This window comes from Schistocerca americana, chromosome 2, assembly GCF_021461395.2.
Source record: "Schistocerca americana isolate TAMUIC-IGC-003095 chromosome 2, iqSchAmer2.1, whole genome shotgun sequence".
Lineage (NCBI taxonomy): Eukaryota > Metazoa > Arthropoda > Insecta > Orthoptera > Acrididae > Schistocerca > Schistocerca americana.
In genome coordinates this window covers 775072543-775098207 of record NC_060120.1, presented here as the reverse complement: position 1 = coordinate 775098207, position 25665 = coordinate 775072543, and the positions used below count along the sequence as shown (strand labels likewise).

At 42.5% G+C, this 25665-nt stretch overlaps 1 protein-coding gene across 1 annotated transcript in view; it reads left to right on the top strand.

The window, feature by feature from the left end:
* Positions 1-406: 406 nt before the first annotated feature.
* LOC124594416 overlaps positions 407-25665 on the top strand; it is a 184262-nt gene continuing 159003 nt past the window's right edge. The window contains exon 1 of the mRNA XM_047132787.1: positions 407-715. Coding sequence (XP_046988743.1) covers positions 407-715 — 309 coding nt within the window. The remainder of the gene's footprint in view (positions 716-25665) is intronic.

Genomic DNA, 25665 nt, shown 5'->3' with positions numbered 1-25665 from the left:
AGCAGTATATTGCTACCTCCTACGTATATCTCACGAAGAGACCACGAGGATAAAATCAGAGAGATTAGAGCCCACACAGAGGCATACCGACAATTCTTCTTTCCACGAACAATACCAGACTGGAATAGAAGGGAGAAAGGATAGAGGTACTCAAAGTACTCTCCGCCACACACCGTCAGGTGGCTTGCGAAGTATGGATGTAGATGTAGATCGATAGGACCGAGACGTCGGCTGTAGGGTGCGGCCGTCGTGTGTTTACGCAGCCCTGTCTCAGCAAGAGCGGCGAACACCTCTGCGTGACCTGGAGATAAGATAGGGGGAGGCCGCGCGGTCAGCGGCTGGCGGCTGGCGGCTGGCGGCTGGCGGCTGGCGGCTGGCGGCTGGAGCCTCGGCAGACACAGCCGCGATGCCGTCCGCCAGCGCCAGCGAGGCCCCTCGGCCGCCCAGCCGGCCGGCCAGCGCCAGCCCACCAGGCTCGCCGCCGTCGGCGCCCACGTCGCCCCCGCGGCCGCGCGCCACCTCCGCCTCCCGGCCCGCCCCCGGCGCCCCCAGGTTCGCCGACGCCGACGCCGACGCCGTCGCCTCCGCCCCCTGCAGCCCCCGCGACAAGGCCGCCCCCGCGGAGCGCGACCACCTCCGCCACAAGTCGGCCACCGCCAACGGACATGCCGGCGCCATTCGCCGCCACGTGGCCGGCGCGCCGACCACTGTCCAGGTCAGTTCGGCGGGATTCGGAAAAAGAGTAAGCGCAAGGCTCACTGCTGTGATGGTCCGGGCTGCGGAAGTAAGGAAGAATAGGGTTTATGCACCGTCCATATCGTGGCCATTAGAGACGGAGGGAATAGAAATTCTTCCAATAATGTGGCATACAGCAAACCAGTGCTTAACAGTATTGGTTCAAAACAGTCTTGGTTGGAATTTTAGTTTTTTATTTTTCAACGACGCGTTTCGCCTTATTTAGGCATCTTCAGGTTATCTTTTCTAGATGGACGTGTGCCATACGACTCTGTGACGCATTATGCTTACTACCTGAGCCTCCATCTTACTCTGTTACTCGCTCCTGGGAACGGGAATGCGTTATGCAGATCTTGGTGCCTCTCGCGTCCATCTAGAAAAGATAACCTGAAGATGCCTAAATAAGGCGAAACGCGTCGTTGAAAAATAAAGAAACTAAAATTGCAACCAAGACTGTTTTTAACCAATACGAAGAAGAGAACTGACTCGGTTGTGGCCCAGTTGGAGTCTATCCCAAAACTGGCCTCGAGTCATTTGGGAAAACAGTATTCACGGCCTGGGGGCACCGTCGCTGCCACGAATAGTGATAGTCATGGGCTTGACTCAATACAGAGCATGAGCGTGAGTAGAAACGCGTCATTTTTGTGTCACATTTCGTAGGCAGGCCTTAGGGCTTGAAGAATTACCAACGTTACATTACCCGTTAGCCATTCTGTTGTAATTTATGAATGGGCATCAGTGTTTGTTGTCAGGACTGCACCGATATCCTTCGAATGTCACTGTAAAGTTAATTTCGTATACATGGTGAAAATTGTGTGACTCCACAATTGGCACAATTTCGAAATGCCACTCATGCTGACCATTATTTACAATCTACTAGTTGCCAGCATACTGCACAAACGATGATCGTCCTAAAGACCTTGATCCACCGAGCCCGTACCACCTCAGATGCCGATAGACGGAACTGGAACTCCTGCAAACTGCCTTCCTGAACAACGGATATTTATCTCAATAAGAGCAGAGAGAGTTACAGACGTACGACAGACAGGACAAGGAAGAGGATGAGGCCTTCAGAACGACTGCTTGTCTACGATATATTGGAAATATTTCAACTAAAATAGGCGGAATATTAAAAGACATAAAGTTAAACTAATCTTTCGACCTCCTTCCAAAATATTAGAGCTTTTTGGATGTGTTAAAGACTTCTTAGTTGCGCAAAGCAAGTGTGTACAGGATTCCGTATGAACGTCGAAAATCTTACATACCGCAAACGACGCGCACTGTGCAGGGTCGAGTTATAGAACATCAGCGGCATACTCCTCCTAGAAAATAAGTCCGTTATCGCTGAACACTATATTTCCACTGCTCGTTCGATGAAATATAACGAAATAAAATCGTGGCCCATACATCAGTCTTTTGGAGTTGAGTCATCAATGAGTCAGTGGAAATACGACTGTGTGAATCCATTATGAATCGAATTCTGCATAGGACCCGACTGTAGAAAAAATTCGTGCTCTAAGTAATAGCCGTCGTACTGCGATCTCACAATGCGAAGACAATCGTTTTGATACTGAAGAGGCCAGTTTTCACCACGTAGGGCGCGCAGAGCAGCGCACAAACTTGCAGCACACGAGCATGCCCTCAAGGAACGCTTACACAATGCCAACTAGCACACCAAGCATGTGCCGGCGGAATCTTGATTAGGGCAGCTTAGTGTATAACTCGTTAGTGTTCAGCTGAAGATGGCCAGGAGACTCTGAGTCGAAATATCGTAGCAGCAAGTTACAGTCATACGGCAGTTCTCCCGAAATTTTATAGAAAATGCAGAAAATTATTTTACTCTGACAGGCTGCACGGGTCACCAAAGCAAATATTTTTCCATAATGTCATATTTTCCTGTGAGAATTTTTAAACTGGTAGAAGGAGTTTTCTTTGGATACAAATTAATTAAACCAAGAAAATCTGTACATTGCATGGGACATTGAAAACACTTCTTCTAATGTGTCTTCCTGTGAGACACCATTGAGGAGGGCATCAAATCTTACTTACAATAGACAAAAAGTAATAAAACAATTTCAATTTTTTGTTGCTAAGAGACAACAACATTAACACAATGCCTCCACTGATATGTAAACAAAGTTTACACTGGCGGGTCACCTTCTGTCTAACACAGTTAAAGACAGAAGCAGTGTCCTTAATTTCTCCTGCTGTTGCTACTGTCCGGGCAGTCAGATCCTGTTCTGATTCAACAGGGGTTTTCTAAACAATGTTGCGCATCTCTTCCCACACGAAATAGTCGGGGGGGGGGGGGGTCAAATCAGGGGATATGTATAGGACCACCTCTGCCAATCCACTTTTCTGGAAAATGTATCTCAAAGAATCGACGCACACGACGACTGAAATGTCCCGGCGTCCCGTCTTAATGGAAACACATTCGTTGTCTTGCAGCGAGTGGAAAGTGATCTAGCAATTCTGGTAATGTCTGTAAGGAAATTGTAATAATACTTGCCATTTAATAGCCTAGGTAGGAGATATGACCCAATTAAGCAGATACCAACAACACTTTCCGACACATTCACGTAGAACCGCACTTGATGAGCACCAGAAAATGTGGCAGTTGGATTAAACTCACTACATACATGGTACTTATGGATATTGAAGACCCCCATTGCTATGTAATAAGCACCAACCATATCAGTGTTGTCACTTAAGGTTTATCGTCCCATTGGTAAACCTGTACAGTGCTGCGTCAAGACCTACAACTAAATGTGAATACGAAACAGCTAATACAACTGAAGAGTGAAGTATGCACTCTACCGCTACAACAAGAACAATTGCAACAATAAATCAGTTATTACAACTGAAAAGTGGATACGCCCTCCACGGGTTAAATAATACTCGCAAGAAATAATGACATTAGAAAAAAAGTCCGGTGCAACCTCCCAGAGTTAGTCGGTTTAAACAATGTACACCTTGTAGAAGGAAACATAAGGAGAGGTAAATGAGAATCTGTAATGGTTAGTACTCACTCAAGACAGAGCACTGTTAAAAATACGTGCTGAGTGTCAACTGTGATCAGTCGGCCCTGGTGGTCGAGCGATATAGCGCGTGCCTGAAAACCGAGAGGTCGCAGATCGAATCCCCGCCAGAACACGAAAATTTTCAGTCTGTCTTTATTTTAGCCTCCTCCTCTCAACGACGTGAAGAGTCGCCAGGAATAGCACGTCTTTCGGATTCTACATTAAACTGTAGATCCCCTTTCCCCGGATGAATAAATGGGATATAGTAGGGGACACTGAAGTCGCCGAAGTGCCGCCCAATTGAAAGACACACTCGGCCACTCGGCCATTGCGCCAGACTGTATTATAAGCTTTCTTACGTGATCCTTCCTAATCTATTTTATTACCGAGGTAGGAAAATCCGACCACCTGTTCAAGAGGGTCTTTTCACATTTTCAATTAGCCGTCCAGCGTATCCACCCGCTGCGGACATAATTACCATAGTTGTCCTTCTCTTTATGTGCATATTATAACTGTCAGCTAGCAGACGTTCTATTTCGTCGACCGTCGACCGTCCGTCTCATTATCTGTTGACACCAACCACAACCAATCAAAATAAGTTATAAAATAATCCACAGAATAAAGTGGATTCAGGTACCAGGTGCCATAATGGGTGGAGGCACAAAAGCAAAATATCTTTATTTCAAAAGTCCATTTTCAGGTACTATACAGGTAGTATGCAGATGAGAAAGTTTGGCCTGAACGTGACCGATTATGAGCAAAAATAAGTGAAAAAATTAATTACTATAAGCAAAAATAAGTGAGAAAATTAATTACTGTGCTGATGCCAACAGCATAACAATGCTAGAAAGTTACCGGCCGAAGTACGATTACGTCTGACGAATGGATCTGTGTATTACACCCAGCGAAATGATCCGCAGCACAGGAACACAAACCTGATTGGCTGACTCCTCCTGCCGGCACACCTCCAGTACAGCAGACCTGGAGGAAGACCACTGTAAACCGTAGCCTAAACGTCAGTTTAGTTGAGTGACACATATTTTACAACGTGACGCGTCATCATACCCTGAAAACTCTTATGTTTGCGGACACGGGCCGCAGAAGCCTTCGCACTTACGACTGAGCTTGTACTCAAAACTAGTCTACCAGTCCCTATTGGTTAGTCCTAATTTAGCTTCTCCACGGTTACCTTTAATTGTTTCAGGTAATATCGTGATGCTTCCTCCATAAAAACGGATCTTAATATACTGCCCCGTCCTTGTCCACATTAATGTGTTACTCTTAAAAACAGTTTCCATCTACGAGGATAAAGAATGTTTCTCCTGATCCTATATTCATGCGTAACCCTTTCATCAATATGCGCCATCTAATCGCAGAAGTAGAGAGCTGCAGGAACACTTTACAGGAGACATTCCGACGGGAGAAATCATGGTTTTAGATTTGGATCTCTGTGTGCCCTAGAGACATCAGTTAACCAATCGTAAACATTGGACAGCCTGTAACTTTCTGGACTTATGTAGTTAGTACTTAACAAGTATTTTCTACCAGCGCACTATCTAATAGTCATTAAGATATTAGAACCGAACTGTTAATAAGTAATGAACCCAGTAGCAGTTAAGTTGTAATTACACAAGGGCGGGTAAATGAGATTGTCATCTGATCAGTACTTACACAAAACAGAGGACTGTTTGACGTGTGTAGCAAATAGGAAATTTTGTCGTCCCTAAGAGCTGTGTCCGTTATAAGCATTAGGCAACAATCAAAACAACCTTATCTAATGCCGGGATAAAATACCAATAGCTGTTTACAAGCAACACAGAGAAGCTCGGATTACATTTAAGATACAACTTCATTAATAATTTCTAGGTTTTTCTTGATCGTAAAGCCTGTCGTCATCGTAGCTATTAGAAACGATGTATTGCGTAATGCCCTATTTGCCTGTAAAATCACTGCTGTCAGCGGTACCCAATCCCGGTGGACATTGCTATCTCTCGTGATTCGAAACACGGCACGCTAACTGGATAGTTTCAAAAATGTATACCTTTACAACTGGAGAATTGATATTAGAATAAATTACAGAAATTCAGCGCAAATGCCGGCCGAAGTGGCCGTGCGGTTAAAGGCGCTGCAGTCTGGAACCGCGTGACCGCTACGGTCACAGGTTCGAATCCTGCCTCGGGCATGGATGTTTGTGATGTCCTTAGGTTAGTTAGGTTTAACTAGTTCTAAGTTCTAGGGGACTAATGACCTCAGCAGTTGAGTCCCATAGTGCTCAGAGCCATTTGAACCATTTTTTCAGCGCAAATGCAGTGCGAAATCTTGAGAATGACTTGACCCCTGCAATTAGACGCAGCACTTACGAGATACTGTTATATTATAAGCTGAAATGACGCTCTTCATCAGTATAATCCACCGCAAAGCCGTATGTCATGTTTCAAGTCGAAGGAAAGAAGCTAGAGCCTCAGCATAGTCAGGACAGAGTGAAAAAGTACATTAATAGGTGGAATCTCCAACAGTCACTAGTTCTCTCTTGCGACAAAACAAGGGAATGAGGAACAAAGATGAAGTAGGAACGTTAGAGCACCACTTCTATCAATTCCATATGCTCTGTCAAATCTTGCAGAATGCAGCACACGTTATCTTTGGTTGTGTCTTTCCACATTGTCTTATTATAGCAACAATGGTGTCCCTTAACCGTTTCTACAGTGTCGCATTGAATTCAATTAATAACTATATTCTCACCTGACTAAATACGCTACGCAATATACAACGAGATAAATGAACATCTACGAATGTAATGTCATTTATAAGGCAGACGCAAGGCTGCGTTCCCGTTGCAAAATGCGAGTATGTTCGTGAGAGAGTTAGATTGGTCAGTGAGAAACCGCTGTGATAAATTCGATTCTTTTACGTGATTACGGAAAGATGCCCAAAATTTGAACTCCTGTTGATTGACGTCTTAAGACTTTTATTGTCTAGTCTGAAGTCAATCACACGCCTGTTACCATCTAGCCTTTCGTCTACCTAATACTCTCATGTGACATGCATGGTATGAGCCGCCTTCAGAAATATATGCTGTTATGGGCTTTTTAAACTGGTGTCTTTCTTCCCTAGGGTTATTCGCACAACATCACAGGGATTCATTAAATCTCCTGGAGTTATCATTCTTTTATTTCCACATCCGTATGGTATTCCCGTTACGAAATCATGAACCTTGAATTTAACTTCAGATGGAATGCTGTTTGTATGTATCATTTGGGAGGGCAGAAGGAAAGGAGGAGGAGAGTTTAATTTCCCCCCTCCTTCCTTCTCCCATCTACTGTCCACATTAGACAATGCCCAGTCCATGTAATTAATAAGCAAAGTCTTTCATGAAGATTTGAGAGGAGCGAAGATTACAGTAAACTTTTAAGTTTACTTCGCTTTTCATGTTGAGATTGTTCCAGTTCTTCTTGTCTAGAGGTCTAATTCTTGAAGTTAAAAATCTAGCATCAAGTCCTCACGATTGGTTTGTTGAACTAAATAAATTGGAAGATTGTTGTTGCAGAATTTTTTCGTAAATGTATTTGCCACTGATTTTCTCACATTTTAGTATATCATACAGTAGGCCTATTCTGATTTTTCTCATTAACAAAGCCGAAATTACGTTGTTCCCACCTATTATACAAAAGTACGTCCGATCCCATCAGAAGCAAGCTTATGACTCTCACACTTTGCGGAAATAACAATATTCCAAAGCGTTTACAATTTTTTCTTAACAATTGAATTCCTACTAGTTTTCGTTAAATTATTAATTTCGATTACTATTTCATAAATGACTCCACAAATAAACGTAGTAAAGAGTGCAGGATTGCGTTATTAATAATAGAAATTTTAAGTGTGCAAGTAATTCGTAATTTCAGATGTTCCTAAAAAAAATAATTTTAACTGTACATTCAGAACTAGTACTTATCGATTATAGCATCGAAACTAAAATATTTTATAAAGTAATTCATTTTCATATATTTTAGCTTGAAATGTAACATACTGTGTATAAAATTATACGAAAGTTCTCAGAAAAGCAACTCAGATAAAACTGACCTGCCCAAAATTCGAAAAATAATAATGGTATCAACAACTACTGTTGAGGAAAAGTAAGGCTAGAGGAGGATGTCCCGTTACAAGAGGAAGATAAGAAACCAGCGCTGCAGTCGCCTGAATTTGTATGGAAGACCTTCTAAAAGCATACTTACGCTTGCCAGTATAGTTCAGCAACTTCATTAATCTGGTACACGTTTTCGAACGGATCTGGGTCACTTCTGTATCGCTCAAGCTTGCCTCTTACTCCTTACGCTTTATGAGTGGATGAGCTAACATGGTGCTAGTAAGTTCCGTATTACATCACGAGTGCAGGAAGATAAAAAGTTGCTGCTGAAATGAATCGCGCCAACTTGTTTTGTAAATAGATGATATGATGCTGAAAAATCTGCTGCTGGAAATTAAAAGAGCGTTACAAGCAGAACTCTCCTAAACTAATCTCCTGAACGGCACGTGCCTGAGAAATGTGTTACCTCTTGTCCCACGTCTAAGGTCGTTACATGTACTCTCAGGATATTACTGCTCAGATTAATTTCAACACGTGCCTGCTGATAATTTATGTAATGCAATATTTGTACATTCCTCTTTTGAGTTTACTTCACCTAGAACATTATCGGGCACTTTCACAAATACCGCGTGATCAAAATTCAGTATAAATTTGAAAAACGAATAAATCACGGAATACTGTAGATAGAGAGGTACAAACTGACACACATGCTTGGAATGTCATGGGGTTTTATTAGAACCAAAAACATACAAAAGTTCAAAAATGTCCGACAGATGGCGCTTCATCTGATCAGAATAGCAATAATTAGCATAGCAAAGTAAGACAAAGCAAAGATGATGTTTTTTACAGGAAATGCTCAATATGTCCACCATCATTCCTCGACAATAGCCGTAGTAAAGGAATAATGTTGTGAACAGCACTGTAAAGCATGTCCGGAGCTATGGTGAGGCATTGGCGTCAGATGTTGCCTTTCAGCATCCCTAGAAATGTCCGTTGATCACGATACACTTGCGACTTCAGGTAACCCCAAAGCCAACAATTGCACGGACTGAGATCTGGGGACCTGGGAGGCCAAGCATGACGAAAGTGGCGGCTGAGCACACAATCATCACCAAACGACGCGCGCAAGAGATCTTTCACGCGTCTAGCAATATGGGGTGGAGCGCCATCCTGCATAAACATCGTACGTTCCAGCAGGTGTTTATCAGCCAGCCTGGGGATGATGTCATTCTGTAACATACCTCTCACCCGTCACGGTAGCAGTTACTGACGTTTTGTTTTCCAGCGCCATCTGTCGGACATTTTGTGAACTTAGTTTTCTTTTGTTCTAATAAAACCCCATGTCATTCCAAGCATGTGTGTCAATTTGTGCCTCTCTGTCTACATTATTCCGTGGTTTATTAAGTTTTCAAATTTATACTGACTTTTTGATCACCCTGTACATAAGATGCTCGTAACTTCGATCTGTCGACTATTGCGCGTATGCGTTAACTTCAACGCTGATATTTGAAAAGTAAATCACGCACAAGAATATCTAGTTCCCTGGGCCAGGATGAGTGTGCGCTGTACATACAGACTGAAGCAAATGTATTAACACAACAACTGTACTCTAAGCTAAAATTGTCATATCTTTTCCTTCCTGCACCATTCTTGCTTTTAACGACATTCAGCTGTGTTGAAACTCTTGCGTCTTTTCCTTTGGAAGACCACTTTTATTTTGCCGAGTCTAACGTTTATGCCCAATTTTATAAAAAATGTGTAAACTGGTGCTGGGTTTGCTTGATTGCGATGGCTGTAAGGTTTCGTTGTGGCCCCTATGAAAGTGACGGCTTTTAAACGTGTTCTAATATTCCAAATAAAAAGTTTTATGAGTCTATTCAGACGTGTATCTATCGAGATAACGTAATATCTTTTACAGTCAGGAGTACAGACAAATTGTATCGCAGTACTACACTCTTCATCACAATTCCCATACCGCAATGTCTAAAACAATAGCTACATGGAAGCCTGCCACAGTAACAATTGTAGGTATTGTCACAATTTTCTACTCAAAAAATATTCGTAGGAAAGATAATTTCGTAGGGAAGTTTGTTTATCTAAAAGCCATAAACATTCGATATTTTTGGAGGTCAACAACAAAACTGCATCCTTTATGGGTGTAAAAAATTATAGACGGTAATTAGTAAAGCCATAAAACGCTTGTGGGCTTATATTATAAACCAACAACCTACCTTAGTGCATTGTTGATTTCTAGGGGCTGAACGTTCACAGATAAGTATATAATAAGAAACACTGAAATTAATTTATGATAGAGAACATTCTGTGTTATATGTATAATATGGAATATGTCTAAAACGTATAGTACGAAACTATTCAGCATCATGAAATTCAGAGCTTAACACCAGTAAGCGTGTAAATTGTGTTCTTAGAAGCATTGATAATAACAGTTGTGAGCAATCTCAAGGGAATTCGTTTACAACAAAGAAATTAAAAAATAAAGAGGAAAATAAAGTCCCAGAACTACCTATGGTTCACAACATTGGGTTTAACATTCTGTCATGCAAATATTTTTCTGCTAGACGAGCAATGATACATTGCATAAAATTCATACGTAATTAAACTGACTGAGCACGTGTGGTAACTGCATCTTTGAAGGGCTTCCTGCGTAGGATTTTGCGACACAGATTAGTTTCGTACGCATCTCAAAAATTTTTTTGAGGAATTTGTTAGGCAAAATACCGATTGTTGGTTATAAAATTAATGAGCGACTATGTGAGTATTCTGAATGATACTTAATGCACAGACGATTCACATCTGGAGATCAATGCGAAAACAAGCAACAGGAAGACGAAAATCAAAAAGGGCGCACAGCAATCGACACAAAGCAATTTTTAAAGTAAATGGCCAAATGTAGGATTTTATCTGCCGCTCTGTGGTTTGTGTGTCTGTGTGGATGTGTTTAAGAATACGAAGCCCCTAACAGCAGCCGAAGCAGCATCACTGCCGAACAGTCTTCGCGCGTGAAACCTTGATAAACCTGAAGGATGGCAAAGTACTGTGACGTGAGATAGAAACACATCGCTGACAATTTCCGCTTGGGCAAAATTGAAATTAACTACGGCGAAGCTAAGTTCTATAAATAAAATAAGTGTTAAATAACATTTATTTTGCTAGATACGTAAACTCATAATGTTTACTGTGATAGTATTCTGTGTTTTGGTTCGCATTTTAGCAATTTTATGAACACTGATGGTTATTCCTTTTCACGTGGATTTTTTGAGACTCTCTTCAGAAATGTTGTGAATAAATACTACGAATGTCACTGAAATACAATATGTATCTCTTTAGTTTTACTTTAAGTTATTCTTGAATGTTCCTTATGTTTGCTTAGCTGAGTGGAAACATTATACCTCCGCAAAAGAAGTGCCTACCGTATGTTTCTAGTCATGGAGTTCGGTACTCAACTCCAGAACTGTCGAGACTTCGCCTGTTGGTCTGTTGGCTGGTGGTGATTGACCCAGTCTTCTGCCCGATGCAGGCTTGCTTTCTTGACTGTTACTCTCCTTGCAAGTTCAATTATCGTGTGGCTCTCTAGAAAAAGAGGCTCGGTAGAAAAGCTTTGTTGTTGTGGTCTTCAGTCCTGAGACTCGTTTGATGCAGCTCTCCATGCTAATCTATCCTGTGCAGGCTCCTTCATCTCCCAGTACCTATTGTAACCTACACCCTTCTGAATCTGTTCAGTGTATTCATCTCTTGGTCTCCCTCTACGATTTTTACCCTCCACGCTGCCCTCCAATGCTAAATTTGTGATCCCTTGATGCCTCAGGACATGTCCTATCAATCGATCCCTTCTTCTAGTCAAGTTGTGCCACAAACTTCTCTTCTCCCCAAACCTATTCAATACCTCCTCATTAGTTACGTGATCTACCCACCTAATCTTCAACATTTTTCTGTAGCACCACATTTCGAAAGCTTCTATTCTATTCTTGTCCAAACTATTTATTGTCCACGTTTCACTTCCATACATGGCTACACTCCATACAAATACTTTCAGAAACGACTTCCTGACACTTAAATCTATACTCGATGTTAACAAATTTCTCTTCTTCAGAAACGCTTTCCTTGCCATTGCCAGTCTACATTTTATATCCTCTCTACTTCGACCATCATCAGTTATTTTGCTCCCCAAATAGCAAAACTCCTTTACTACTTTAAGTGTCTCATTTCCTAATCTAATTCCCTCAGCATCACCCGACTTAATTCGACTACATTCCATTATCCATTTACTTTTGTTGTAAAGTGGTACACTATAAATCCAAAGGCCTCGGATTCGAACCCTGGTCAACCCTAGGATTTTTTATCTGTCAGTAGTCACTTCTTTCAGCTCTAGCAGTGTTTGTTGGTGTGAAAAAAGCCGAGTGGCATCGTGGTTGGAAATCCACTCGAAACTGTTGGTCCCCCGATACTTGGCTGAGGAAGACAGTTCAGACGTCGGACGAAGTTAACGGCATACCACGTCCAACAGGACCATGCCTAGGTGTTGAAAACAGTCTTCGGCTAGATGATTGTTTTACTTTTAGAATGTGTTTGTTTTTATTTGAGTTAGAAAATTGTCAAGGAACTTATCTGTAAGTGAATTAAATAAAATGGAACATGGGCAGGCTGTCTTTTAGACGGGTTGTGCAGTGTATTTCATTACCAGTTTGTATGTCTACTGCCGAGTGACTCGTAAGATGGGTGTCTACTGGCAAAACCTTACTGATGATCATTTCTTACAGCGAGAATCAATCTTGAGCTTCTCCGCACCAGAAATCGAAATACTTGACAGCAAAGTGTTTTCCGTTGATCGAGAATCATGAAACTTGACAAGAAACAAGGTTTCACTGCACAAATAAACGAAAAAATCCGAAAATGGTGAATTTGTAATTATAACACATGAAAAAAAATTGTCGTTATTTATGACTGTCTGTCTGTCCGTCTGCCTGTTTTTTCTCAGCAACTGTTTGGTGTATCACATTGGTAGCTGTTATCTCTCTTTACCCGACGTGCTGTAAAACTTGGTATGGACGTTTCCTTACGTTTAACTGGCCAGCTCAAGTTCTGAAACCTGCTAACTGAATGATTTTTTAGCAGTCACTTATTACTGTTTTTAAGGTTACATTCCTCAGATGGTAAAAAGGAAACTCTTATAGAATCACTCTGTTGTCCCCCAGTCTATCAGTCTATCTGTCCGACTATTCAGAGCTATTTTCCCCAGCAACGAGTACACGTATTGTATTGAAATTTATGTCACGTACTAAGGTCTACAATCCCTTGGCGATATAAAAAATGAAGCATCTAAGTCAATGTAGCCAAACGATACAGCCATTAGTGCCACATACACTACTGGCCATTAAAATTGCAACACCACGAAGATGACGTGCTACAGACGCGAAATTTAACCGACAGGAAGAAGATTCTGTGATATGCAAATGATTAGATTTTCAGAGCATTCACACAAGGTTGGCGCCGGTGCTGACACCTACAACGTGCTGACACGAGGAAAGTTTCCAACCAATTTCTCATACACAAACAGCAGTTGACCGGCGTTGCCTGGTGAAACGTTGTTGTGATGCCTCGTGTACGGAGGAAAAATGTATACCATCACGTTTCCGACTTTGATAAAGGTCGGATTGTAGCCTATCGCGACTGCGGTTTATCGTATCGCGACATTGCTGCTCGCGTTGGTCGAGATCCAATGACTATTAGTAGAATATGGAATCGGTGGGTTCAGGAGGGTAATACGGAACGTCGTGCTGGATCCCAACGGCCTCGTATCACTAGCAGTCGAGATGACAGGCATCTTATCCGCATGGCTGTAACGGATCGTGCAGCCACGTCTCGATCCCTGAATCAACAGATGGGGACGTTTGCAACACAACAACCATTTGCACGAACAGTTCGAAGACGTTTGCAGCAGCATGGACTATCAGCTTGGAGACCATGGCTGCGGTTACCCTTGACGCTGCATCACAGACAGGAGCGCCTGCGATGCTGTACTCAACGACGAACCTGGGTGCACGAATGGCAAAACGTCATTTTTTGGGATGAATTCAGGTTCTGTTTACAGCATCATGATGATGGCATCCGTGTTTGGCACCATCGCGGTGAACGCACATTGGAAGCGTGTATTCGTCATCGCCATACTGGCGTATCACCCGGCGTGATGGTATGGGGTGCCATTGGCTACACGTCTCGGTCACCTCTTGTTCGCATTGACGGCATTTTGATCAGTGGACGTTACATTTCAGATGTGTTACGACCCGTGGGTCTACCCTTCATTCGATCCCTGCGAAACTCTACATTTCAGCAGGATAATGCAGGACCGCATATTGCAGGTCCTGTACAGGCCTTTCTTGATACAGATAATGTTCGACTGCTGCCCTGGCCAGCACATTCTCCAGATCTTTCACCAACTGAAAACGTCTGGTTAATGGTGGGCGAGCAACTGGCTCGTCACAATACGCCAGTCACTACTCTTGATGAACTGTGGTATCGTGTTGAAGCTGTATGGGCAGCTGTACCTGTACACGCCATCCAAGCTCTGTTTGACTCAATGCCCAGGCGTATCAAGGCCGTTATTGCGGCCAGAGGTGGTTGTTCTGGGTACTGATCTTTCAGGGTCTATGCACCCAAATTGCGTGAAAATGTTATCACATGTCAGTTCTAGTATAATATACTTGTCCAATGAATACCCGTTTATCATCTGCATTTCTTCTTGGTGTAGCAATTTTAATGGCCAGTAGTGTATATTACAGGCCAACTAACTTTTGCTGTACGCTGCACTTCACTTCAAAGCACTGCACAGCGTCTGACGCCCTCACATCTACTCACGCAAAAGGCAGTTGTAAGAAGATGAGGGGTCTAGCGAATATTTGCGACCGTCCTTGGGTCCAGCAAGTGAACTATCCAGGAAGGTAGCTGTCTTCCCTATAGAAGGATTTATGAGGAGAGATTTATGGCGGCTCTGCTTAAAGCAAGCCGCATACAACAAGGCAGGTATTGCAGTTGGTAAAATTTTATTACACATTACGATAAATAGTGTGAGTCCATGACGAAAAACCTTAATTACTACGCTAACTTACGTAACCGTGGGAAGCATACCAAGACGAAGCAGCTCATCACCAGCCACACAAAACTAGCTGCGTTTCAAATTAATTTCACTTTCCTTCCAACCACAGCTGCATATTACGGACAGTTATTGATTATATTGTAATTGTGCAGTAGCCACCACTATGCTGTCTCATTAATTTATTGCATTAATGTGCATGATTTATATGCAGTGGCTTGCTGCCAAGGAAAGATATATGATAAATGCTCCTCAACTGAAGCGAACTTATTTGTGCAGCAGGCAGTGGCTAATGCCGTTGTTTTGTTGGAGTTTATCATCCTGCCGACATCGAGGTCATCAGGGAGAGGGAGTATTTGGTACTTTATCGGCGAAGGAACGGCCGTGAACTTCTTGAAGGAACGCACACTCCAATCCCGTGAATGATTTTGATGTATGAGTATAACAGAACAGCTGAACGGGAACCGTTGCAAATGGATTAGGAACGCAGACGTTCTGGTCACGAGTGCAGTGTTTTGAGAATTCTGGTACAGAAGAAACGGAAATGATGGGTTTATTAACCAGTTATTCGTCACAAAATATTAGTGGGCGACTGATTTTCGACATCAGACTGTGTACATAGGTACGATTCACGACCAAGCGTCACAGCTTTATACCAGATTTCTGCGTTTCGATTCCATGCAGCTGAGCTGTATCTCCGACGTTTTTGATTTGCTGCCCAGTGAAAGAACACTTCTGTAGTAAACTGGCTGTTCACTACCACTGAGTTTCTCTAATAGTAAATAACATTTCATGGTGCGAAAACAATACCGTCAAATGGGGTGAACAGAAACAGTTTTAAACTTTGAAGGAAAAAATTAATAATTAAAAAAATGAAAATTCTATGGGATTATGGAGCTTTGACCTAAACTTTATTTATTATGTCTTGTGACCTAGATCATGATTTTATAACATAAAAAAATAAAAACCTGGTGTTTCTATTCAACACATAGAGACGGGTGATTAGAACAGCAGTGCTAATGTTTTTATTCTTTCTATTTATTGGTACTTTGGATGAATAGTGATACATAAAAATCTGTTTTCTTTTTAGACGAACAAGAAACAAAGCTTATCTGGGTCAAAAAAGTTTCATCCTTGACAGTATTAAGAATATTGCACTAATCGTGATTTATTTTACAAATAAACAGCGTTATATCTCTAATTACGTTATTGTAACGTTAAACTAATGAACTTGGTTTATTTGTTAATGCATTAAGCCACAGATATCATGTTAAAATGATATCTTTGAATCTACAAGTCGTATCAGCAAAAGTAACAAAGAATTTTCGAACATCTCCTTGACTAAAAAGTGACTTCTCACATTTTAAAATAAATTTGTGTAATCGGCCTTGCTTTTTCAGTAAACAACATAACCTTTATTTCTAAATAACAAATTTTACATGAGTACACTCTAAATGACTGCTAATTTTTTGTACGATTGAAACAGCACGAAGAACATTTAGTGAAGCGGTGATAAGAGAAATTTTAACACGCTAGCATGTGACACGTTGGCATCATTCTGGAGGCTTTTAACAGCGTGGTGACTCACAATTTCTTTCTTTATCTTTCTCTGATGAAATCATACCTCTGACCCTCTAACTCAAGGGCTTCTACACAGACTGCCACTGCAAATACTGCGTGAACGTACTATACATCACAGCTTATCGCAGCAGCGAGTGACTTGTGGCAGATAAAGTTTTTGTTTCTGTGTATTATCAATGTAGTGAAGTCCATTCATTTTAAAATATCTTCGCAAGCTATGCAGCAGCATAAATTAGGATGCAGGGCCAGTTGTACGAGAAAAAGTTGTTGATCAGCAGAGCTTCAATTTAATCATTAGTCTACTGAATTTTACGGCAAAGAAAGGGAAATATCAAGTTCGTCCGTTTCTCGGAAACCATTTTGTTCCTGAAAAGATACGAGTTTAGGACATTGCTGTTAATATAATGCATTCCCCGATGTTAAGCGGGAGGAAAAACTGTATAAGTCCCACATTCGGTACTTTTACCATTTTGGTGATACAACAGTATGTATGTTGGAAAAAGTAATATCTTTCCTGATTCGTTTTGTGGCTTAGTCTCTCGGAATTGTGAGATCTCAAAGTATCTTATCAAAGATAGGTCTTTGGGATAGTCCGTTTTAGTGGTCTTGAGGACATCAAGTGTTTCGCCAACAACGATACTGGCCACCAATGTACGTACTTCACGAAAATTTATGCTGTCCTTAATGGCTGCATAGGTTTAAGTACTACTTACATTAAATTATGATGTTAATATTAGACTTTGTGGCTGTGGACTGCTTTAAATAATTACTGTCTACGTTGACTGACAATATTTTGAGACCAATAATCTGGCTCAGGCGGGACAGGAAAAGTTCGCACTATTCCAGAATCACTGTCCTTCGGATCTCACTCCTCGTGTAATGTATCTCTCAGACACTCAAGACTCACGATGTGTTTCATTAGTACTTTATTCTGTCTACTAGCGGTGTAAATAAAAAGCTGGTCCATGTCCGTGAGTTCTTGTGTTGGTGCTTGATGGACACATTTCTTGTTGCTACTATTGTGTCTATTCTGTGATTACAGCGCTGCGATTACTCGGTCTCCGTATAGACACTGCTTGTCTAGCTGTAACTGTCTGCTCTTTAAACAAAACTTTACTGCTCAACGTTATGGCATCTTCACGGCTTTCAGGCGGTTCGGTTTCCACAAGCCACATTGCAGGTCCATCATACTCACAGTAGGAAAAGTGTGCATCAAAGACTTTCCTTTCAAAGGTTCCTCAGGCTACTGCCGCGACTTAACATGGTTGTCAGAAACAGCCTGAATAGCTTGCAAGGGCGTTGCGGCGTAGGTTCTGCTGAGAAATAGCTGTGACGAACAAAAATTCGACACGCTGCGCTGTTTCCGAGTTAATCAGCATTGAATCAGGCCGTCGCGCGCGTAGATTCAAGCAACCCAACAGAGACGGTGTCGCCAAACACGTTCTTTGTTTAGTTTCCTAAAACTGAACATGATAGCAATACAACATTTTGACACGGGATGGTAGTGAGAATCGAGCCCGTGCCAAAGGCTGAGCTGTGTCGTGCTCTATCATCTAAGCTATGAGAACGGCTGAGACTAATTGTATCTGGCGGGCTGCTCGAATCTGTGAGCATAACGACCTAATTGGCTAACTTCAATGCTAATTGACTCGGAAACCACACAACGTATCGATTTTTTTCTTAACAGTTATTTGTCAGTGCAACCTACACTGCAACACTATTGAAAGCTTTTCAGACTGTTTCTGAGCACTCTGTATGAGAACACAAAAATAAAAATAGACACTGCCAAAATGCTGATACCAGAAACAGACAAGCCAGACAGTAAGGAAAGGGTGTAGTATGTCACCAACGCTGTGTAACTGGAATTCATGGCAGCCTTGGAGGTCAGTAGTTTTTAATCCTGCTGACCGTGGAGGAGGCAGCAAACAAAAACCCGACAATCTATATTACTGAATGGCTGTAAGGGTCATCCGTTCATCAGCTTCTAGTTGGTACCTGCCTGTCTGACGGGTTACAAGGACCACAAGAATTAGATTTACGGGTTCCATGTAATTACTGACCGAACTTACAAATTTAATATGCTTTCATAATCTGTTCATTAAGAGATAAAATCTTACGTTAAAGATTTGACACAATAACCCAGATATTAAAGTTAAAAACTTGGTAAATTTCTTGAGCAGCGCAACTCAGTGTGCTCCCTGTCGCCGTTGGATAAGCAGCTGCCAGCAGCAAGTCGTATACTCCTAGCTCACTTATTTGTCACATAGTTTAATTCTTAATTTCTTTGCGTGTTTTTGGGTACTTGCATTGTTTAATTCATAAATTTCGGGCGTATTATAGTATTTGAGAGTTGTAGCATCGCGATTTAGTATCTGAATTGTGTAAAATCGCGTAGTCTCCTTCTGCCGCCGAGCAGTGTGCCAGCAGTGCGCAAGTAGCAGCATTACTGCATTTACTAGGCAATCTTGTATTTTAATAACCGTTTAAATTTTGTGTCGAATTGTTTGTGCTCTCTGTAGATTAGTTCAGACGTTCTTTGCACAACAGTATTAAGAATGGATAGGGACTGGGACTGCTGTGTTCAGATGCGGGCTGAGTTGACATCCCTTCGCTTCCAGCTTCAGGCAGTGTTGGCTTCAGTCACACAGCTTGAGGCTGTTGCCAATGGGCATCACTGTGGGGGTCCGGATGGGGGTTTGCCGGGGACGGCCAGCTCGTCCTATGCATCCCCCGATCGGACTACGGCTGTGGCTGCCCATACTGAGGCTGACCCCTCACCCGTGGTAGAGTGGGAGGTCATCTCCAGGTGTGGCAGGGGGCGAAAGACATTCCGAAGGGCTCAACGGAAGGCCTCTCCAGTTTTTCTGACGAACCGGTTTCAGGCTCTGTCTCCGCCTGATACTGATCTTCAGCCGGAGATGGCTGCTTTTCCTGTTCCAGAGGTTGCCCCTCAGTCTGCAAGATCCGGGCGGTCGCAGAGGGTGGGCTTACTGGTAGTAGGCGCGTAATGGGGCCCCTTAGGGATATGGCAGCAAGATAGGGGAAGAAAACAAATGTGCACTCCGTGTGTATACCGGGGGAAGTCATTCCAGTTGTGGAAAGGGATCTTCCGGATGCCATGAAGGGTACAGGGTGCACCCATCTGCAGGTGGTCGCTCATGTCGGCACCAATCATGTGTGTCGCTATGGATCGGAGGAAATCCTCTCTGGCTTCCGGCGGCTATCTGATTTGGTGAAGACTGCCAGTCTCGCTAGCGGGATGAAAGCAGAGCTCACCATCTGCAGCATCGTCGACAGGACTGACTGCGGACCTTTGGTACAGAGCCGAGTGGAGGGTCTGAATCAGAGGCTGAGACGATTCTGCGACCGTGTGGGCTGCAGATTCCTCGACTTGCGCCATAGGGTGGTGGGGTTTCGGGTTCCGCTGGTTAGATCAGGAGTCCACTATACACAGCAGGCGGCTACTCGGGTAGCAGGGGTTGTGTGGCGTGGACTGGGCGGTTTTTTAGGTTAAATGGCCTCGGGCAAGTACAGAAAGGGCAACAGTCTCAAAGGGTGCGGGGCAAAGTCAGGACATGCGGGGACCAAGCAGTAATCGGTATTGTAATTGTAAGCTGTCGAAGCTTCATTGGTAAAGTACCGGAACTTCAAGCGCTGATAGAAAGCACCGAAGATGAAATCGTTATAGGTGCGGAAAGCTGGCTGAGGCCAGAGATAAATCCTGCCGAAATTTTTACAAAGGCACAGACGGTGTTTAGAAAGGATAGATTGCATGGAACCGGTGGTGGCGTGTTTGTCGCTGTTAGTAGTAGTTTATCCTGTAGTGAAGTAGAAGTGGATAGTTCCTGTGAATTATTATGGGTGGAGGTTACACTCAACAACCGGGCTAGGTTAATAATTGGCTCCATTTACCGACCTCCCGACTCAGCAGCATTAGTGGCAGAACAACTGAGAAAATCTGGAATACATTTCACATAAATTTTATCAGCGTGTTATAGTCTTAGGTGGAGATTTCAATTTACCAGATATAGACTGGGACACTCAGATGTTTAGGACGGGTGGTAGGGACAGAGCATCGAGTGACATTATACTGAGTGCACTATCCGAAAATTACCTCGAGCAATTAAACAGAGAACGGACTCGTGGAGATAACATCTTGGACCTACTGATAACAAACAGACCCGAACTTTTCGACTCTGTAAGCGCAGAACAGGGAATCAGTGATCATGAGGCCGTTGCAGCATCCCTGAATATGGAAGTTAATAGGAATATAAGAAAGGGGAGGAAGGTTTATCTGTTTAGCAAGAGTAATAGAAGGCAGATTTCAGACTACATAACAGATCAAAACGAAAATTTCTGTTCCGACACTGACAATGTTGAGTGTTTATGGAAAAAGCTCAAGGCAATCGTAAAATGCGTTTTAGACAGGTACGTGCCGAGTAAAACTGTGAGGGACGGGAAAAACCCACCGTGGTTCAACAACAAAGTTAGGAAGCTACTGCGAAAGCAAAGAGAGCTTCACTGCAAGTTTAAACGCAGCCAAAACCTCTCAGACAAACAGAAGCTAAACGATGTGTAAGTTAGCGTAAGGAGGGTTATGTGTGAAGCGTTCAGTGAATTCGAAAGTAAAATTCTATGTACCGACTTGACACAAAATCCTAGGAAGTTCTGGTCTTACGTTAAATCAGTAAGTGGCTCGAAACAGCATATCCAGACACTCCGGGATGATGATGGCATTGAACAGAGGATGACACGTGTAAAGCTGAAATACTAAACACCTTTTTCCAAAGCTATTTCACAGAGGAAGACCGCACGGCAGTTCCTTCTCTAAATCCACGCACAAACGAAAAAATGCCTGACATCGAAATAAGTGTCCACGGAATAGAGGAACGTCCACTGGACCTGACGGGATACCAATTCGATTCTACATAGATTACGCGAAAGAACTTGCCCCCCTTCTAACAGCCCTGTACCGCAAGTCTCTAGAGGAACGGAAGGTTCCAAATGATTGGTAAAGAGCACAGGTAGTACCAGTCTTCAATAAGGGTCGTAGAGCAGATGCGCAAAACTATAGACCTATATCTCTGACATCGATCTGTTGTAGAATTTTAGAACATGTTTTTTGCTCATGTATCATGTAATTTCTGGAAACCAAGAATCTACTCTGTAGGAATCAACATGGATTCCGGAAACAGCAATCGTGTGAGACCCAACTCGCTTTATTTTTTCATGAGACCCAAAAAATATTAGATAAAGGCTCCCAGGTAGATGGCCTTTTCCTTGACTTCCGGAAGGCGTTCGATGCAGTTCCGCACTGTCTCCTGATAAACAAAGTAAAAACCTACGGAATATCAGACCAGCTGCTTGGCTGGATTGAAGAGTTTTTAGCAAACCGAACACAGCATGTTGTTCTCAATGGAGAAACGTCTGCAGACGTTAGAGTGACCTCAGGCGTGCCACAGGGGAGTGTTATGGGACCATTGCTTTTCACAATATATATAAATGACCTAGTAGATAGTGTCAGCAGTTCCATGCGGCTTTTCGCGGATGATGCTGTAGTATACAGAGAAGTTGAAGCATTAGAAAATTGTAGCGAAATGCAGGAAGATCTGCAGCGGATAGGCACTTGGTGCAGGGAGTGGCAACTGACCCTTAACATAGACAAATGTAATGTATTGCGAATACATAGAAAGAAGGATCCTTTATTGTATGATTATATGGTAGCGGAACAAACACTGGTAGCAGTTACTTCTGTAAAATATCTGGGAATATGCGTGCGGAACGATTTGAAGTGGAATGATCATATAAAATTAATTGTTGCTAAGGTGGGTGCCAGGTTGAGATTCATTGGGAGAGTTCTTAGAAAATGTAGTCCATCAACAAAGGAGGTTGCTTACAAAACACTCGTTCGACCTATACTTGAGTATTGCTCATCAGTGTGGGATCCGTACCAGGTCGGGTTGACAGAGGAAAAAAATGGTTCAAATGGCTCTGAGCACTATGGGACTTAACATCTGAGGTCAACAGTCCCCTAGAACTTAGAACTACTTGAACCTAACTAACCTAGGGACATCACACACATCCATACCCGAGGCTGGATTCGAACCTGCGACCGTAGCAGTCGCGTGGTTCCGGACTGACGCGCCTAGAACCGCTTGGCCACCGCGGCCGGCTTGACAGAGGAGATAGAGAAGATCCAAAGAAGAGCGGCGCGTTTCGTCACAGGGTTATTTGGTAAGCGCGATAGCGTTACGGAGATGTTTACCAAACTCAAGTGGCAGACTCTGCAAGAGAGGCCCTTTGCATCGCGGTGTAGCTTGCTGTCCAGGTTTCGAGAGGGTGCGTTTCTGGATGAGGTATCGAATATATTGCTTCCCCTCACTTATACCTCCCGAGGAGATCACGAATGTAAAATTAGAGAGATTCGAGCGCGCATGGAGGCTTTCCGGCAGTCGTTCTTGCCGCGAACCATACGCGACTGGAACAGGAAAGGGAGGTAATGACAGTGGCACGTAAAGTGCCCTCCGCCACACGCCGTTGGGTGGCTTGCGGAGTATAAATGTAGATGTAGATGTAGAACTCATGAGGTGCAAATTACGCGTACTGTATTCATCGAGTATTAGAGGATGAGACCAATTAGTGACTTCCTAGATGCTTTACCCGTAATTTTCAAATCTTCTTCGAATTTTTTGCTCTACGACTCTTCACTCATGACGAAAAAGTCGCAATATAAAAAGCTTATTGCTTACTGCATTTTCGGTGTTCATACAGCAAAATTTCAGTTTATTACTTCCTCATTACTAAAACTACTCGGAATACATTTTGCAGATATTATCCAGACACACCACTGAATGTATCTGCAAAATAATGCCGTTGTAAGACAAATAGTTCAGGAGAGATGTCAAATTCACTGAAATATATGTGAAAAATTAGCTATTCTTAAAACTGAACGTCAATTAGCCAGAGTATACTCATCCATTATTGGACAATGAGAGCACTTAGCGATTTTCGACAAACTTTAAACATAATTTCAAAAATTTTCTAAACATTTTCTGGCTTCATAAATCAATGAAATGTTTGAGCTGTTTTGTACACGGGGATTAGATTCTTTAAAGAATCTGTCTGAGAGAAGTTTACTAGTAACAAACATAGACTTCAATTTGAGAAAGAAATTTCTGAAAATGTACGTTTGGAGCACATCATTGAATGGTCGTGAAACGTGGGATGTGGGAAAACATGAACAGAAGAGAATCGAATCATTTGAGAGGTGGTGTTACAGAATAATGTTGAAAATAAAGTGGACTGATGAGGTAAGAAATATGACTGTTGACATTTTTAAAAATATCTGGAATCCGATGTATCGATATTAGAACAATCCATAATATGCAGTCGATACATCGAAAGGAATATCGCTACAAGGGTATGTCGCATGAAAAGATATCGAAGTACCGCCGTATAAAAATAAGGGCTGCACATTGTAAATATACTGCCGGTTTTAGAGCTGTATATTTAAGTATTGATTTATTGTAAGATAGTACGTACATCAACAAATTAGCAGCCTGCTTATGCCCCTTGAAGAAATGAAAGGAAAACGATTCACGTTCACGCTTGGCGATAACAACTTTGCTAAAAATGGTAACTCCATGTAAGTGGAACAATAAATGGTGTCCTAAGGGTTCGCCGTTCGGTTTCGTCACATATCGGATTTGTCCGGAACATATCGACTTCCCTGTTTTTTCATTTCTGCAAACGCCTGCGACCTAGGTGTTGTAGTGTGAAAACTGCGTGGTGCAGTTAAATATTGCAATTTCTCTTAGTAGCGCCGAGTACCGATTACGTCAACATTTCCCCTTACACGTTTCCGCCCACCGCAAAGACCAATGTTATCATTTAGATTTATGTTCATTTTCAGCAACCGTTTTTGAAGAATGCCGATGTTAACAAGTGGCACACCAGTTGCCTTAAAAACTGATTTTTAACGCAACTGGTGTGCTATTTCTTCACATGGGAAATTTTGTTACTCCATTCAGACATCCCCAGTGCAGTCGGACGTCTTCTTCGTGCCACCTATACTTGTTTCACACAGTCGAAGAGAAAGAGTGGACGTGATGAAAGCTCATAACGCAGTGAGACTTCTTCACAAAGTGAAAATAAAATTATGTTCTTCTACAGTTACGAAAGAAAATTTCAGATATTTACCGACATTGCGAAAAAAAATATCATATAAAAATATAGGCACTCGATGTTGCCATTTCGATATCGATTTTTCTGGGAAGAAAATATCGCCGTTATCTATATATCTAACGACATTTCCAGTAGAAAATATCAATATATCGATATATTAATATTTCATCGACAGTCCTAGTAAGCATAGACGAGAAAAGGAAGCAGGGACAGGATGATATAATAATTAAGAAATCAGGGAATTACTTTCATGGTAGTAGAGGGAGCTGTAGAGGTTAGAAAACTGCAGAGCAAGGCAGAGATTGGAATACACCCAGAAAATTTTTGATGACGTAGGTTGCAACTGCTGCTGTGAGATGAAATGGTTGTTTCAGGAGAGGAATCCACGACCGGCCGCATCAAACCAGTCAGAAGATTGGTGCCTCAAGAAAGAATACCGGTTGGATTTCTAGAATTATTCTAAATGATGGTGCTTGATGTGAGAAAATTTTATTTAGGTATAACGCCGCGAAAGAGTTCGGGGGTACGAGGAGAAATTCTTTCCAGCAGGTAGGCATCCGAAGGACCCCAAGCAAACTCTCAGCCAGTAACGACTATATGAATATCTTTTTTTCTTGTTGTAGCTGTTTTCGGTGCTACTTGGTGGGTTAGAGGATAGGTGTCAAAGTCTGAATCTAAAGCTTCGGGGTTCATTCCTCAGGCGGTCCTTCCTTCCCTCTGGTAATGATTTGTCAATGTGAAAAACGCCACGATGCGCAGTGGTTTGGAGCCCCCCTCCTCTACAACTGACCCAATAAGTCAAATGAAAAGTCAGAAGAGGACAGGGGTACATCACCCGTAAAATAACGATATCTAGTAAAACAGAGCGGTGTTCCAACTAATTTTCAGACTGAGGATAGATTTACCTCTTCTTGCTGCTTAATAGATTCTGGGCCATGATGTTGAGGAGTTCG